Genomic DNA, 18867 nt, shown 5'->3' with positions numbered 1-18867 from the left:
TATGCAGGTAGATACGCAATTTAATAATTGAACGTCAAAACTGTATTGTATGGCGTAACATTAACAAAAGGCACGCCTTAACTAAAAAAATATTGGATCGGTCAACAAAAACAAAGTACTCGGACATCCCTTCGCTCGCTTCTAGGCGGATGGCGGTTCAAGTCGGGTGTGTTTTTTGTAAATTTTAGATGTCGTTGACTATTTAAAGTGGTGTCCGCGTTAGGTAGTCGTGGCGTTCCCTTGCTGCGTTCCTTTTCCCGGTGGAAGTGGCGCGTACTCCGCGAGCAAGTGACATATTTCGGGGCAAAGCGGCCACCGCTTTCGGCCGGTGCACACGTTTCGTTAGCTTCACTATTTTAAAAACTATCTACTTACTTGCCGGTATCCGGAAAGGGACCGACCGCACCGCGCACCGTGCCACTCGTTGCCGATGCAGTCGACCTGCGTACGCGTCGCTACGCTAGCCGCTTGACGTGCGTTCGCGCCCGCTCTTATGCACCTTTCATTGTTGATATGTTATTATGTTATTTTTAAATGTGCGTAAACTACGTCAGTCAATGAACTCGTTGTAAACAAATAAAGTGCCTTATTTTGATGATGTTTGTTACGAAGAAGAGGTGATATTTGTTGGTGCTGTTAAGTTTCTGTTTCTTCAAACACGATGAGCGGGAGGGAAGGCGGAAATGCAGTTCCGTCTTCAAGTGAGTATCAATTTTTTCTGTTATCTTACGAACGTAGGAGTGTTGTGTTTGTATTTTGGTGTAGTTGTTGTTTAATGGTTTCCGTTACGCTCGTTATAAATCTATCTTCACACGTGGGTAAGGAAGGGTGCGCCTGGTGCGCGCACGCATACGCAATCAACTTACGTCAAAAGCTGTTGTATGCATCGGGACTTGACGTGACCCTTATCGGGCGGATGCGTAGCGATGTGCCCTGGGAGCCACTCGAAGGCATTTGTTTACAACATCATTGAAATTATTCAAATTGAGGTTAATAGAGTCTCGAACTGTAGATGTCGCACATATGCGCACCATGTTTACTTCGTCCACGCTGATTAACAACACGATATACATAATTATAACAGTAACCTCGTAGTTCTGTTATTGATGAAATAATAACGTCATGTTGTTTGCGCAACAGTTGCGTTTTAGATATTGATATCCGCAGATAAACAATTGCTTAAATTATCTAACTAGTTTTTATTAATGAATTAGCTAACAACTTAAATGAGGAAGCTGGGTTATTTTTAAAAGTATTCATAAATAATGAGCATGAAAGAATGCAGTTTAGCAGCATTTCCTCAAGCACAGCTCTACGCATGAAGCAGTTGTTTACGATACCATACGATACTCCGTTTTGGGAGCTCGAGTGCATACCACTGGTATGCATCGAATGCGTTTGCTTTCCGCATTCCTTTCTAGATTCTAGCGCTATAAGTTTAAGGTGCGTTTTGGAGTGGGCTGGGTTATTTTCTATCTGTGTGGGTTAGAGCCGACTGCATTTTCGGAGGACCTTAATCTCCACTCCCCACTACACGACGTTTTTGTCGCCGACATGCCACGGAAATAGTGACGGACCCATGTCGATATTTTTACTTGGGAATGAAAATAAAAGCAGGTCGAACTAGTCACGTCCTACTCCTAACGAGGGGGCAACTATTTGTGATGCAGAAACGGTGTTGTTTACATTTCCTCAATGGTTTCCTTTTGTTTTTGTTTGGATGTAGAAAGTATCTGGATGCCCTACGAGGCCTATTGGGAGTACCAATTATAATACATTTTATGACTATGTTATATCTGCCAACGGCTTACTTTTTAGCATTGTCTAGATGGACATTATTCTTTCATTTTAAGTATCATACTTAGTTAAATTTTTGTTGTCTGTTCAGCTGATAGGGATGTTTGTCTCCAAATACTATACTAAGGTTAAAAATAAGATGCTTAACAATAAGCTATTTTAACAAACTAACGTTAAAATATTACTCAAAAGTAGAATAGATTGTCCCGTAAAATGTTGTTATGACAAAGATTTACTTGTAAATATTAGAGCAACTCACATAAAGTTAAATTTTCAACGCAAATTTAATCATGCCGAATTTTTTTTAAAGTTGATTGTAGTTCAGTTACGTCCCTACCAAGGGGTCCGAGTTCGTAACCAGTCAATTAAATACGAATAGTGGTACTTGTTGCTGTCTCTTTCGTTCCCGTCCAAGATCCCGCGGCAGGCGCCACTTGACGGTGATTCACGTTTGAATTCCAAGCCTACGATTGATAACAGGCTGTGTTGCCATCGCTTTGCAAGCGTAGCCGGCTTACAAAAACCAAAATAACTGGGCCTATGAATTCCTTAACAAATACGCGTAATCGATACTTAGATTAATAATGGTCCAGCCAACTCAAATGCTTCGTTAGCGATTGAAACACATAGCCAGCAAAAAGTAGTGAATGGCAGGACGTTTTAGGTCATTTACTTGCAGCCCATGCGTGCCACATTCATAGAAATGTGTTTTGTTTACTAAAATATTAACCGTTTATCAACCACTTAGCGCACACGTGCTTGTGCGTTTATTCATACTGGAAATTCTTTGAAAAGGCCCGCACCTATTTGACTTTCAAAGTGTAATAACACCAAAGCACCTATGACGAAACAGGATATTAAAAAAAAGTCGGATAAGGTTCTTCGACGAAACTACCTACTCTAATTGATAGGACGCAATCGAGTCTTTCTCATAGACGTAACAAAAACCTTCTTAATTGTTATTTAATTGTCGTAGAGACAGTTTAGTGATTACGATTTTGTCACATGTCATTCAATCAACAACGGGGAACATAATTAATGACATTAAACTTTACACATTCTGTGGCAGATGTTTTGGTGTGAACATTTCTCAACATCTTAGTGAGTGCGGAAAAATATTTATTTAATATACAGTCTAAATTAAAACTAAAAACTAATACTAAATAAAATAAGATAAAATTAAAATATATCTAAGTAATTGGGCCCCTTTGGCATGGTGCCGAGGACGCTGGCAGCATTTCCCCGCTGTATTGCTAAGCTAATACGTTGAGCGAGAATTTTATTTAGTATTAGTATTTAGTTTTAATTTAGTTTTATTTTATAAATAAGTTAGTTTATTTACATTTTTAATATTTGTATCTACCTTATCAATAAACTTTTACATATACAGTCTTCAACAAAAATATCTGTGTTATTCAGAGTGCTCAAAACAGGTATGTCAATATGGTTACTACCGCCTATACTATTTAGTCGAGATCAGATATTCGTACACACCCTTGGTTGCTAAGATTCTGTAGAAATACTTCGTTGCTGATCTTTAAAGAACTTTAAATTGATCCAACAGCTTCATGTGCTGAGAAATACCTCTTCAACCCCACTGGAACGCACACTAGGTCGTGTCATGTCTATTTATCTGTTTACCCCTTCCACAAATATCATCACCGTCGTGGTACAGTAAGTGCCCCAGCTTAAGTACCCATCATGTCGCCATACTATAGCTGTTTAGAAAAGAAGATACTTGTGTTAGGGCACTAAGATCCATTGATCCCCATGATGTTCGCGGCAGGAGTAGACCGTAAAAGACGGCACAGGGAGGAGTGGAGAAGGAACACGTTTGCCCAACAGACTCACAAACAAGCAAGCAAGTAAAAAATAATTCCTTGATAGCATAGCAAATGATAAATTAGTATAGTATTGCGGAAAGCTGAGAATATGTTTCGTATTTAATTTCACTTTACCTCACATAATTGATCAGTTGAAAAAACAAACACGTTCAAAACGAAAAATTTTGAGAACTTAACGTAAAAAAACATCCCCACACTGATAATTACGAATACATACCTACTTAGAAGTGTGAATTAATTTATTTGCAGGTGAAAGGAGGCCCAGATGCACTTGAATTGAACATTATTGTAGAGTAGGAATTTCAGGCCGCTACTTTTCAAAGGTAGTAGATGTCATCACCTCAAAAATTTAAGGCAAATTTGAAGCCTGCGCGAAGTTGCATAACTTTCCATAGGTAGGTTTATTTATGCATGTAAGATGTAACGTCAAAATTACATTTAAACTTCGGAGAGAACGTAAAGATCGAGCCCTTCCCCACGAATTTTATATACCTCATAAAATTTGACATACTTCTGTTATTGGAAATAACTCGATGATGTTTATAACTCTGTGTTTTTTGCGCGCGTTTAACAAGTATGCTAATCTGAATGTCAAAAATAATAAGTATTTAGGAAAAATGTAAATAAAAATAATTAACTTTGTAACTATTTTATAGAGTATAGGCCTCGTCTTTAGTATGCTTCTACATATACAGTATATGTATTAGTAAGAAGTACACAGCTACAGTACTACTGTGTACTTCTTACTATTAAATTAGTTTATAAAACTTCTATTTTTTGTGAAATTTCGTCATCACAAATAAAAAAAATCTCCATTTATTTTGGAAATGAAAAAATACTAACGATAAAATTTAAATATGTACTTTTTAAATGAAAAGTAACCACTAGGTACTTAAGTCTGACTCATATTGTTTAAAATCCAAGTTGAAAGTTCATGTAAGTTAAGTTACCTTTATATTTACTGGTCACAATTAATTTGTCATAGCTTTGTAATTCTGTAAACATGTGACTAAGCCTTTCCTACTGTAGGAGCCGCGACGGAAATAGGTAAATTCCTTTTCTCAAAAATGGACGGCAAAGTCGACTTTGCCATCTAAAAAATAGGTCGCGAAGCGCGGAGTTTATGGTCAGTCAAAAATTAAAAAGTTAAAAACATTGCAGTCTCGATTTTAGGACTGCAATGTTGCATACAAATTCCATTATTTGTCGAGTTCCAAACTTTTTAAAAGTTGTAATGGCCATATCAAATGAAGGCACAGGCCCATTAAACAGCCAAACAGATGATTAGTACCGCGACTATTTAGCTGTCTCAAATAGGTTGGCGTATTTTCGGCAGAAAAATACACTTCTATTTTTTTATTAAAAAAAAAATAAAAAGGCGGCAAGGGCTTTGTTCTGTGAAAATATATAGGTACGTAAGAATGTTGCTTTTGTAAAATATTTCTATGATATTTATATTTCTTGCACCATTTTTGAGAAAAGCACTATATATGACTCGGCTGGAAGGCTACTTGCTGGCTTCGGATTCAATTAAACGGACTCCCAAGGTCGTCCGTTTAAAACGAATCCTCAGCCTGCAAGTAGCTACTTCCGAGCCACGACAATAATGTACTATATATTTGTTTCTAATAAGAGTATGTTTCATTACGAACCGTAGACCTACCACGTGGTACAGTCGCCATCAAATATATCGGAGCGGCCAAGGTGCTCATAAATATCTGAACACGCCTCTATTGTCAGGGCGTTAGAGTGCGTGTTCAGATATTTGTGAACACCTTGGCCGCTCCGATATATCTGATGGCGACTGTACAACATACAACTAGGCTACTGATAAATTAGCTGTACTTAATTAAAATTCGCGGTCCGGTCAGCTTATTTCTGCTAAAACTCTTCTTACTGTCCTGTACCCTATGTTGGGGTATAATTATTTTCTTCCATCAAATTTGGCTGAATGAAATTCATGAATTATTAGTATTACCTACTACTTAGTAAAGAATAGTGTGAATGTCTTTACTATGTACCTACTATTAGATTGTGATAGGAATTAAGAGATGCAGTTTTGGTCTCCGTATCACATTATGATAGGAATTAAGAGATGCAGTTTTTGGTCTCCGTACAAAACTTTGTTACGGCGCACTGTTGGGATCACTTTGGTCTTGCAAATCGGTTAAATGCGTTTTTCTGAGAGGCTGTTTGCCTGAGATAGCTAACTAATTTAGGTATTATTAGCTGTTTCCTATGTTAACCCTTACACTCAAGTTAGGTGGCCTGTTTCAACTGCATCAATTACAGCATACTTGATGTGAGGTGCACACCACGTACGCAATTGGCATGCAGTTCCAACACATGTATAGTGGCGTTCAAAAATGCATGGATAGATGTCGACCGTGCCTTAATATTACGGTTGAAACATGTCCATGCACTTTTGAATGCCTGTGTACTTAGCAGTAGGAATGCAGTCTCGTTGATTAGCCAGAATAGATAGACAGGGCGAACGATTAAAATCAATCAGGAAAGGAAAACTTACATGTTGGGGATACATATCTGTATTGAAAATAATAAAACACTAACATCCTGACTAGAACCCTTTTACCTCGATGAAATTTATGGTAAAATAAGGAGTAATTTTAATACCCAACATAAGTTTTGTAAACTAGAAATGTACAAATGCTAGGTTTATATTGAAAGATTTTGATTAGCTTCAGTAAATGCACCCTGCAAAAATTTATGCGACATTTCGTTGTTTTTTTACTGATTGTATTTAAGTAATTTTGTTTATATTTCCATAATCGATATAGATGATGATTTGATGAACTTAGGAATCACAATTTAAATGACCTGTATTTTACGGGAAGTTAACTAATTACTAAAAGTTAACAAATAACTGAATAAGTTTTAGAGTATGTCAAGCACCTCCTTGGCTCCTACCCTACATAACTGAAAGTGCATGATCTATGTATCTCAGAACAAATTTACCTTTACCCTTACCATTTTCAATTAGCTCTTACTGACCCATTTAGATTGCTCAGGCTGAGCTCTTGGTAAAGTGCATTGTGTATAACCTATTTTATTTATCTTTACTTGTACCTAATGCAATATAATTTCGAAGAAATGAAATCTTTAATATGTGTGGGGTTCCCTAACCCTCCCTTTCTAAAATTACACAGATTTAACTCCTCATTCTATAAATAGTGCCTGCAAAGGTGAACAGATATACGACGGAGGTAAAACTTAGTTTAGTTGTGAAGTTTACAATAATTATTCAACTTCACACTAAAACATCTCAAAAAGGTCTGCACAAATAAAAGAAGCTTTGAAGAAAGTTGCATACCTGCTCATACTATATTTTGCTATTGACGTAGGTATTACATTTATGTTAATAATTAATTTGAAAAAAAAAAAACTCATAGGAAATAAGTTCGCCTTTGTACTTCTTACTAATTTGATGTTATCTTTAATATGTATTTTTGTACAATAAAGAGTTTACTACTAATACTACTAATTACTTCTTATTTCTATATTTGGCTCAGATGAAATAGGCATAAGTACCTCATATCACAGGCGGTTGGTAAAAAACTTGTAAACCACAGTGGTGGTTTTCTAGTCGAAGGTAGCTCAGTTTTATGACTAAAACTATCTTACATATAATACATGTATGTATAATTTTTATGTACTTAACATAATACAAATCAGCTTCAATCAACCAAAATTTCACTAGACAGAGCTTGATGATAACTTCATACCAACCTCCTCAGAAACGGCAATATGTAATATATTTAATTCGCGTATTCTTATACTACCTACCTATTCAAGTACAATTCAATGTAAGAATATCATTCATGTACATATTCAATATATTGACAATGCTTGTGTAAGAAAGTATTATGTAGTAACTTTTTATACGTTACAATGAATAACACTTTAGTAAAAAAATCCACTATTTAAAAAGTAGAAGTGTAGTTACTTTGACGCGGCCGTGGGTACCGGTTAAAAGGAATGCAATCAGATGTTACATATGCATTAAAAACATTTGGTTGCATTGAAATTCCTGAGTGTATGTTGACTTGGAGTGTGGAATGAGCGCCACACTGCCGGCGATAAGCTACGCAATGAAATACAGCGATCATTTGAAACTTATCTTCATGAAGTCGACCGATATTCTTGAGCTTTAAGATTACGCGGATCCAGAATAATCTATATTTACACTACAGTATTTTTCAATTCGGTTTCTTACCAGGTGAACTGCATGTATGCTAATTATATTAGCAATGCCACTGGTATATGCTATGAACTGGCGATAATTCCAAATGGGTACACGATCGACATTTTAGTTTCAGAATAGTTATATAATATGAAACAAAAACGGTTAAAGAATTGGCGAAGTCGAAAAACTACGCTTGCAGGTTAAGAAATATGCGACAATAATAAAAAAAACTATGATAATATGATATATGAATAACGATGACTAAATGACAAATATTTCAGTATTATTGAATAATTACAATAGAACAAAAGTTTTTTTAAATCTTACAAGTGCCTATGACTATTATTGTGTAATAGCAATATTTCAGCAATGTTAATGCGCGAGAATAAAGTACACATAGAAAATGATATTTTGCTTTCCATTACAAATTACAACTTTAATGGTCAAATAATGGATTATGAATTATGATGTAAAGGTGAGTTCCTGCATTTTGCTATAAGGATAGATCCAAGTCAAACTAAATTAATTTCGATCAGTCATTCGTCTTGTTCACTGAAAGTATCTAATACAGAGCTCTGTATTTATTAACCGACTTCCATTTCATAGAAGGAGGAGGTTCTGTATTCGGTTGTGGCTATTTTTTTTTTTCTATGTACGTTCACCGATTACTCCGACATCCGTAGTCCGATTTGAGTAATTCTTTTTTTGATCGAAAGGAGCTACCTTCGAGTTGGTCCCATTTTAATTTGGTTCTATTCTGATGATGGGATCCATGAGGAATTGAGGGAACTCCTCAATTTTTAAAGGCACATGCATGGTGATTTGGGTGTTTTCTTAAGCAACTCGAGCATTTTCTCCCGAAAACGACCACTTTGATGAAGTAGACCTGATGATGATGATTGTTTTGATGATAATGATGATGATTTTTTAAATGTAGTACGTTCACCGATTACTCCGACATCCGTAGTCCGATTTAAGTAATTCTTTTTTTGTTTGAAAGAAACTACCTCCGAGTTGGTCCCATTTTAATTTGGTTCTGTTCTGATGATGGGATCCATGAGGAATTGAGGGAACTCCTCAATTTTTAAAGGCACATGCATGGTGATTTGTGTGTTTTCTTAAGCAACTCGAGCATTTTCTCCCGAAAACCACCACTTTGATGAAGTAGACCTGATGATGATGATTGTTTTGATGATAATGATGATGATTTTTTAAATGTAGTATGTTCAGCACCTGTGATCCGAATTGAGTAATTCTTTTTTTGTTTGGAAGGACGCCTCCTAGGTGATTTCGTATTATTTTTGGTTCTGGTCTGATGATGGAATCCATGAGGAACTGAGGGAACTCCTCAGTTTTTAAAGGCACGTGTAAAGTGATTTCGGTGTTTTCTAAAGTAACTCAAGCATTTGCTTCCGAACACCGCCAATTTGATGTAGTGCAAGTGTAGCCGTACCACGAGTTTGACATTGACATATTCGCTAAGTTAGCGACGCTAACGTCTTCGTACCTAACTAACTTTTTATGCATCTCGCTCGCACTAATATGCCAGTACGAGCGAGATGCAAAGAAAGTAAGTTACACACACGCTAGCGAATAAATCAATGTCAAACTCTTGGTCAGCTGGTAAGGCTACTGATCGGGGGTTAGGGTTAGGAGTTAATGGGTCGGGGATAAAGGAGTCGGGTAATGGTGGTTGTAGGGCTGCTGGTTCAGGGCCGAGGGGTACATGGATCAGGGGTTGATACGCTGTGAGGTAGAGTGATCGGGGGGGTTGAGAGATTGGGTCAGTGGTTCCTGATTACATATTTATTTAAGTAGATACACGAATTTAGTGTTAATCATGATGTTGTTTTTCATTCATGCGTCGCGCTCTTAACAATGCGTTAAAACTAAAAATGGAAAAATAAAAACTTTTTACAAAAAAAAGAAAACCGACTTCAAAAAGGATGAAATAAAATATTATCCATTTTAAGTCTATGCGTTACCAACTGATATGTTTGAAGTCGGTGCCAAGCCAAGTAGTAACAATACCCGTCAAAAATAATCAGTCTAATGACTATAAATCCCATTTGAACTGTATTAATAAATATTATAAATGTGTAAGTAATTCTGTCTGCCTCTTTGTCGCCTTTTCATGGCTATACAACTGAACCGCTTCAGGTGACATTTGGCAAGAAAGTAAATTCCTTGAATTGTTTTATATTATGAAAGGTAGTTCTCTGAATAAGGGACGGGAAATAACTTCAGTCCCAATCTCACGCTTGCGTGCCGACTAACATGGTACGGACTGTGCTAAGAAGGTTTGATCGTGTGTTCTGAGGTGTGTTCTTAGGTACATTCGACGTCAAAGATATGGTTACACTTTTGCACCTTACTCCTTTTTAATAAGACGAAAAGTGTAAACATATTTTTAACGTCAACTGTACCTACAGAAACTACGTTAATTGTCGTCGTGTAAGGCAAACCAAAGTACATCCTTATCGATTCGCACCAAAATCATGGTATGCTTCCAAAGTTGGCTTGGCACCGACTTCAAACATATCAGTTGGTAACGCATAGACTTAAAATGGATAATATTTTATTTCATCCTTTTTGAAGTCGGTTTTCTTTTTTTTGTAAAAAGTTTTTATACTGTTTACGCTGCGCGGGTGGCGGCACTGAAATCAAATGGCATTCAGTAAAAACAAACAAATTGAATTCCAATTTAATATGATTAATAGTGCGTCGCGCTAGCACATACGTAGTGCAAGCGAGTGCACACGATTCACACGCGCGAAATATGTACGATTGAACGATTCCACTTAATCCCAGTGTTCTTTTAGAGGTATAAATACAAATTCTGTGAAAATTTGACTACGGCACATCCGACACAAGTCTTTGAATGACCAGAGGCCGATTCTAACACATTATTGCTTTTTATCTGACAGACTAGTATCGTATTGCTGTTATATCTTATCAGCATTTTTCGAATCGGGCTCTTTATCTGAATTTGAGTTACGGCCAAATCCTTTACCATTAATATGTAAGCGTAAGCATGCAAAATACTTCTTTCTAGTATAGTCGCTAGCAAATAAGCTCATCATCATCATAACTTAAGAGCTTTGCTCTTGTCGGTGGAGCAATCGCTAATCATTTCTTTCTTGTGCCAGTCTTTTAATTTCCACATACGACGCATTATTTTTTATTTGGCTGAGATAAGTGATTCTAGGTCTCCCTTCTTCTCTTGTCTTTTCAATCCTGCCTTCCAGAATGTTTAGGAAAAAGTTATCATGCCGTATAAGGTGTCCTAACATCATGCCTCTCCTATTTCTTATTGCATTTAACAAGCATCGCTTTTCTCCTATCATTCTCAGGACCTCTTCATTTGTCTTCCTTTCCGTCCAGCTAATATAAATAAGCTCATATAATAGACAAATGTTCAGGGGCATAAATTAAAACAATTACTGCTTAAATGCACTGTTGATGACTTAATTAATATAATAGCCATCATGCGCCGGCCCTTTTATTACTGCAAATGAGATAAACTCATATGTCTCAATATTCAAAACATTAAAATGTTCCACTTTAAATTGTCGTGAGCGCTGGCCACTTTTATAGATATCCTTTAGCCGCCCAGAGTTCTATAAAAAAGTTTCCCATTCCATTCTAATTCGAATCTTTATTTTGGAAAATCTGTAACTATTACAACTTTCCTAAGTTTTGATGTCTGTGCAGCTAGAGGTTAAAAAAACGTCCAACGATGTTGCAGATTAGATACGTTTTCTAACTTGCGCTGTAATTATATGAACACTAAACATAATCTGATAGGTACCTACACGTGTTTAGCTGCCTTGTACCTATGTATGTATATCTACGAGTATGCTGCTAGGTGATCTATGCTCTCTAAATAATAGATAAACAAATATTTCAATTCTTTAATATCTCATCAATTTATTATTACTTCAGTTTTTATATCTGAATACTATATTTAGAGTTATATAAAGGTAAATATTTTTAATGACACTAAACATGAAACCAATCTTATTTAGTAGTGATAGTGAGTTAATAAAAGTAACTTGGTTATTTTGGTTAATATAAAATCAAGTTCGCATGCCAAAAAAAAATACTCAATGTTTCATTAATAAGTTAATTAAAATATCTACACAGTTCTATGTAAGTGGCACCGTGGCACCACACGAAAATCATTAATTACATTCCTTTTACCCGCCTGGTTGTAAAAACTCATCTTATTGACATTTGTAATGCGTTTCAGAGAAGTGCCGTGTCGATGGTTTGGAATCCGCCCAAACTAGAAATGCATCTGTTTACGTGAGGTTTACGTCGGTACTGTACCTTACATACCAGAATTACGTACGCTGTTTAGTTTGGTGATTTATTTTACCGTAAGCAATGAAATTCATTACAATTACTGTAAAACTGAAAGACAGTTACTTTAAGGCGTAAAATAATAAATACTGGCATTTTTTATGTTGATAACGTTAAGTGCTAATGAGAAATGCATTGATCGAGATGGAAATTGTTTTTGATTTGAAGTATGCAAATGCATCTATCAAGATTAAGATTACGAGTATTTTGTAAAGGGGCCTTGTTACTTAATCAAATAGCATTTAAATCGCTCATAAGCATGGTATCTGGTAGCCTTACGTGACTACAAAGACGCGTACGACGCGGCAAGGCAACGCTGAATTGAAAACTAAAAAGATCTTAACTATATAAAAGCCCCATGCGTAGTTGTTGCGTTTGTCGTTTGAGAAGCCACCGAGCGGCGCGGCGTGCGGGGGGCGCACGAATGCCTGCTAGGTGCAGTGTTACGGCAATGAATGGAGAGGTACCAGAAACGCAACCTAAATACCAGGCATTCCTCTAGCCCCGGGCGTCGCCACGTGTGCTGCGCCTCTCTACGCCCGAAATAATATGCTTAGCTTACATACCGTCACTTGAAAATGTGTATCGAATTAGCAAAGCTACCGATAAACTTTCGTCTATATCAAACGATACCCGTAAGCCACACACAGTTTGAATGTTAGTCACAATTTTGTTACATAGGTAAGATATTGAAGTCGATTACTAATTCTGGTAGCGCTTACTAATGTTTTTACGTTATTTCCGAATAATTCGCTCTTAGTCACATCTTTTTCGATACAATGCGGAAGTTGCGTAAAGCCCTGATTAGTCATGTTTACGATTATTAATTGAATTGAAGCGCCCACTTACCTACTCGTACACATATTAACAATGTCATGTGAACTATCCGTCTCAAAGTCTTCGAGTTCAATAACCATACAAACATGTAAAAAGACTATTCTTTATTTCGGTTCCCACGTTATTTTTTGTATAGGAGCCCGATAAAAGGAATCGTATACCCTTTCTTAGTCCGGTAAACAACCGCCTGCCCTTATTTATTGCTAATAGATTTCCGAACGATGTAGTTGTCCCGGTATGCATTTAAAAAGAGGGATCCACTTTCCTTTAACAACTCTACCAAATTAGAATTTAGAGTTTAATTGGTCAGGTCTAATGTTGCGCTTTCGTATTAGCTTTCATTAAAGCATGGTAGAGTGAAGTGAAACGCTCCATAGTTTAACCATTTGTATGCTACTGTAAATTTTTGACTATTAAAACCAACAACTTAATACGCTTAAATTGCTAAGTTGAATATAAAAGTAGGGATTTGACATACATGTTTAAAGCATACCAAAGATTACTGACCCCTCTGCAGCTGACTGTACTTTTGGCCGTTCGAATTGGCCTCCTGTTTCTACATGTATAGGTAGTTATGGCAATTTTCGTTAATGGAATATGGATTTACACAAATGTCTCATAGTAAAACCTTATATAAAAATGCAAGCCTGACACAGTAAAAAAGAACAACATACCTATACTTAATGACTAGAATAATCAATTCATTATAATTTAAAACTATGTAAGTTATAATATTTAGGTAATTAGGTACCTATAGATATTTAAAGATATTTTGGCTACTCACGCGGTGACAATGCAATATGATGAAGCAGTAGTTGACGATTGGGAGTATATATTCAACAACGCATTGGAATTCGGAGTATTGGAATTCGGAATCCTCATAGAGTTCCGGAATCGGAAATAAACGAAGGCATTAAAAGTCTTGACTATATTTATTGCAGGTGTCGGGAACGCAGCGGGCTCGGGCGCGGGAGCGGCGCCTGCGGGGGTGACGGGGGTGACGGGGGTCACGCGACGCGGTCGCTGCAAGTGGTTCAACGTGGCCAAGGGATGGGGGTTCATCACGCCGGACGACGGTGGCCAGGATGTCTTTGTGCATCAGGTAATTATTATTCGATACTAGCGACCCGCCCCGGCTTAGCACGGGTGACACAAAAACTTAACAAATTATACACCTAAACTTTCCTCAAGAATCACTCTATCGATAAGTGAAACGTCATGAAAATCCGTTCAGTAGTTTTTGAGTTTATCGCGAACACACACAAATAAATAGACAGACGCGGCGGGGGACTTTTTTTTATAAAGTGTAGTGATTTAATATACAACGATGATGAGGAAACAAAATTTAATCTGAAAAAATTGTGGGCAAAATTGGTGACTGGTAGGCTGACCACTGGCTGAATGGCTAAAATATATCTGCTGTCAACATTAGGCACAGCTACCTTAGCACAGAACTGAGAAATGCAGCGTAGAGAAAACAATTGCAGGTTAACAAATGAGTAAATGAATACCACATTATTTCCACCACCAGAATGCATAGGTACTTACATTATACAGGAAACGAAATATATTTAGTACTTATTTTATTATATTCTATTTTTTTTCTATGATATAATGAAAACGTAATTTATGTCATAAAATCATCACGTACTATTACAATGTGACTAATGCTAAAATCGGTTGGCTAGAAAAAAAATTGTCTTTTTTTACAAATAACTGTAAAGTTTAGGGGGCTGAAATTATGCATTTTAATTACTAATCTATTAGAGCCACACCAGCCATAAAAATTACAAGGCAAAGCTACTTAGAAGGGTGGGGAAGGGCAAATTCCAATTAAAATAATGATACGAAATTGTAAGTACATTAAAGTGCTAATGCATGTGTAAAACTACAAAATATTGAAACACCTATTAACTCCAGAATAGTAGAAATAAATCCATTCACAAATAATGGCGTATCTAGGTTGACGGTTGACCTGATAGTGAGCTTGTTTGTTTGTTCGGCTTATCAAGGCCGGATGTTTTTTCTATTACATTTACGCTACTAAACTTGTACTTCGGAACGCTGGCGCGGTAAAATTTATATGTATTAGGTTGTGCGCGGGTATTGGGGAGCGATAATGTTGATTTTTCTCATAAATGATAACTAGCTGAACCGTAGGCCAAGCACATGGCTGGCGCGACAGTATCTCGCCGCGAGATAGACTACCCGTCTTTTTCTTACTGTATTAATTAAAGAGGGACGGGTAGACTATCTCGCGGCAAGATACTGTCGCGCCAATCATGTGCTAGCCCGTTAATACGCAACGTGGTCAATGTTACGAAATATAATACACAGCACAATTCATTTAAATGTCGTCAGTGGATAAAATTTTTATTTCCGGTATATTTACTATGCTTCTCTTTAGAAGTCGACCATCTAACTAACTTGCCGGCCTAGCCAAGGTTACAATCGCTATCGCTTCGACAACGAAAAGCTTTATGTCTCTCTATCACCCTTCCATATTAGTGCGACAGTGACCGTTGCGTTTCGATCGCTACGGAGCGTAAGCGATTGGCATCTTGGCTACGCGGCCTGAATGGAAACTTTAATATTTCAATAGATCATTTATTTATTGTGAGTTTCGATGGTTAGGAACTTGTAGGTACTAACTATTCTGGCTTGTAGTAAGTTGGCCTTACTTTACTCTGGTTAAGTCGGCCTAAACGCTAAGTGCGACGCCATTTCTGGCTAATCTGCGCAGTTTGTCGCCATTTAACATGAACTTCTTGAAGCTGGCACTACCCAGGCATTGTAAAGTTTAAAAGGTACCAATAAGTTGTGTCATATAGAAGCAAAATCAGCAACATTCACTGTTTACCTATTGGATGTTGCTGACTTTGCTTCTATATGACACAGTGTTCCGTTCAAAAGTAATGACAACCGGAAATTTCCAGACAAATTAGCCCTTTTCAGTTATTCTTGAGTGTCACTAAAAATTTCTAATATGCTATTTATATTCATTTCAATCCGAAATGATTAATGCCTTATTTCGTTGTTTTAAGTGCTTATAGTTTGTTTCTTTTTAGCATTAGAAAAAAGGTATCTTAACAATCTTGACGTGTATTTTTGTTGAAAAACACTTTTGAAAATTGTTTGAAAAATAGGTATGTGTTATCCCTTAAATCCACTGGCTAACGAACTAACAGCCACTAATTACTTGATTTCAGAGCGTCATTCAGATGCCAGGATTCCGGTCGCTGGGCGACGAGGAGGCCGTGGAGTTCGAGTGCAAGGAGTCCGACAAGGGCCTGGAGGCCACCAGAGTGTCCGGGCCCTCGGCCGTGGACTGCCAGGGCTCGCATCGCAGGCCGCTCTCCAAGAAACGGTTCAGAAAAATACGGTAAACTTAATAAAATACAGGAACTCAAATGATGGGTATTCGGCATACTTATTCGGCGTATTTTTCAATGTTTGTATTCGGCCGAATAGTTCGGTTCGAGCTGCCGAATATTTATCGAATAAACAATCTTTTTAAGAGTGTTTGCTAATTAGCGTGGATGCGCTTCGCGATCGTGTATGAGATGTTTCCGTTTCTTTTCATAAACTTTCCCGGTCGGTCGGGAGAAGAAGAGTCAAATTGATGATTTAAACTGACACTAAAATTATATACAAATTCCAATTAGACTTTTACAGACATACTTAAGTACCACTAGATATAGTTAATAATGTTATGCATACTTATTTCAATTATGTTGATTCATTATTATGCGTAATAAGTGTTATCCTTTTTTATTATTATGCCTTTGAATGTTATGTTATGAATAATTATGTTATGCCAAATCTGTTGTGCGAATTCATATTATGACAATTAATGTTAGGTGTATTAAGGGGCACTCACCACTAGAATATATTTACTGCAGACTAATTTTAGATCTAAGTATTATTAGAAATTAATAAAACTCACGCCTACCTATTATTATGTAGCTCTACGGTTTAACTGAGGCGGTTGGTAGCTAGCTACGGACTGGCTGCAGGGTTTTACTGAATGCAACTGCTAATTTATTTAGTCGTATGGAATTTACAAATTAATATCTAGATTTTTCACCCTTAAGCTAAGCTGCTTATTTCTCTTCTTCCTCGAGTTATCCCGGAATTTTGCCACGGCTCTTGGGAGCCTGGGGTTTGCTTGACAACTAATCACAAGCTGCGTATTTAGTATGAAATATGTTTAGCACTTTAACTGGTTTTAATCCGAGAATTCAGCTACCTTCAACTAGTAAATTACCTATTACGCAACTTCTTTACCCACCGCCTAGACAAGTGGTAGACCCAAAGATTCCGATGTGAAGAGAAGGTCAGTCCTTTTTTATACAGGGCTTATCTTCTCGAACAAACCTGAGTTTACGGTATTAAAATTCTTATAATGTATGTTTCGGTCTTCCAGCTGCTACAACTGTGGAGAGTTCGCCAATCATATAGCCGCCAAGTGCAACATCGACCCGCAACCAAAGAGGTGTCACAACTGCAAGAGCGAAGACCATCTCATCGCTGATTGCCCTATAAAGGTACTTCACCATCATCAGTTTATCCTGTCAGTCTCTGTCCTAAGGGACTCAAGCCCTCCCCCGACGCAAGCATCTGAGTCCCTTCAAAAGGTATATTTGCGTTCTGGACCGTTTCCTATGTAGACTAAAAGTGATATAGGCAAAATATTACACTAGTCATTTTGCGTTCTAGACCGTCTGCGAATAACCCCATCAAAAAGTAATGCAAATTTCACAGCAATAGAAAGAAAGAAAGAAAGAAAATACATTTATTCACGTCATCAAATTACAAAATCAGTTAAATTAAAACAAGTTATGGGTTAGATGGACGTTAAAAGGACCGGGGACTCAGCGTACTCGTAATGTTACGGTAAGCCGCAGCGCTGATTTTTTACCTGTGGGGTAGAGTACCATCGCACACACTGTTAACTGTACACCGGTGGACCTTATGCCTTTTGTAATAAGGTCCACCGATGTATAGAAGTGTTGCTGTTTGTGCTGACATATTTCTCATACCCCTCGTACTAGTATTTGCCACAAGAAAGAATTAAAACATCTCAGGCTATTAAACCTTATTGCTTAATGTAATTTTTTTGTTAAAGGTTGAAAAGAAGAGTGATCAGCAAACGAAGAGTTCCGGCAGTTCTCAGGACAGTCAAGAGGGGAGCCCGCAGCATACATGATGGCCCTATCCTAGATTGGTTCACAGGCATTCTAGCGGCATTGGTTCTTTAATTTTACAAATGTAGGCCGTAAGCTAAAGAATGCATAATATTTCGTCAACACAAACATAGAAATCGCTATTTACTTAAATAAACATGTAAGTATCTACCTCAAATAACTATAAAGACAAGACAGAAACTATACAGAAAGTACAAAGCAAGACTGATAAGTACAAAGATCATTATACTTATTTAATTTTGTTACAATATTAAGTTTAAAGTTAGTGCGCTATAAGATACCTGATTTTTATAATACCTATTGCTAATTTATTGTAATATACTTAATTACTGATTATTTAAAAATCCTTTGACCTAACAAAAGTTTAGAGATACTTCATTTCACATTTTATTGTTTCCTTTCTTGCATACAGGTTATCTCAGTATGTTATTCAGTTACTTAATTAATGGCATCGTAACTATTCGACTTATTTTTTAATTAAGGCAATAAATACGGCAAGAATATTTGGGCATATACGTAAGTACAGCGAAGTAAGCTGGTGCCATTAGAGACCCAATTACATTAAACATTTTGAAACTGACATATCCTACTTTTACCTAAGTAATCTTATTAA

At 36.9% G+C, this 18867-nt stretch overlaps 1 protein-coding gene across 1 annotated transcript; it reads left to right on the top strand.

Moving 5' to 3' along the window:
- Positions 1 to 243: 243 nt before the first annotated feature.
- LOC134666036 (protein lin-28 homolog) lies at positions 244 to 18598 on the top strand. The gene is made up of 5 exons (XM_063523142.1): positions 244 to 701; positions 13989 to 14149; positions 16257 to 16429; positions 17474 to 17594; positions 18176 to 18598. Exons 1-5 carry the CDS (start codon positions 662 to 664, stop codon positions 18254 to 18256), a joined length of 576 nt encoding a protein of 191 aa, XP_063379212.1. The 5' UTR covers positions 244 to 661; the 3' UTR covers positions 18257 to 18598.
- Positions 18599 to 18867: the final 269 nt, after the last annotated feature.

The sequence above is a fragment of the Cydia fagiglandana genome, chromosome 7, assembly GCF_963556715.1.
Source record: "Cydia fagiglandana chromosome 7, ilCydFagi1.1, whole genome shotgun sequence".
Taxonomy (NCBI): Eukaryota; Metazoa; Arthropoda; class Insecta; order Lepidoptera; family Tortricidae; genus Cydia; species Cydia fagiglandana.
The sequence above is the reverse complement of the archived record's forward strand: the minus strand, read 5'-3'. Positions and strand labels throughout refer to the sequence as shown.

What these genes read in the sequence shown, in the direction of transcription:
- LOC134666036 (XM_063523142.1), top strand. Translation starts at nt 662, where the DNA reads ATGAGCGGGAGGGAAGGCGGAAATGCAGTTCCGTCTTCAA. An exon ending in AAATGCAGTTCCGTCTTCAA is followed by an intron (nt 702 to 13,988) that starts GTGAGTATCAAT and finishes TATTTATTGCAG; the next exon opens with GTGTCGGGAACGCAGCGGGC. An exon ending in AAACGGTTCAGAAAAATACG is followed by an intron (nt 16,430 to 17,473) that starts GTAAACTTAATA and finishes TCGGTCTTCCAG; the next exon opens with CTGCTACAACTGTGGAGAGT.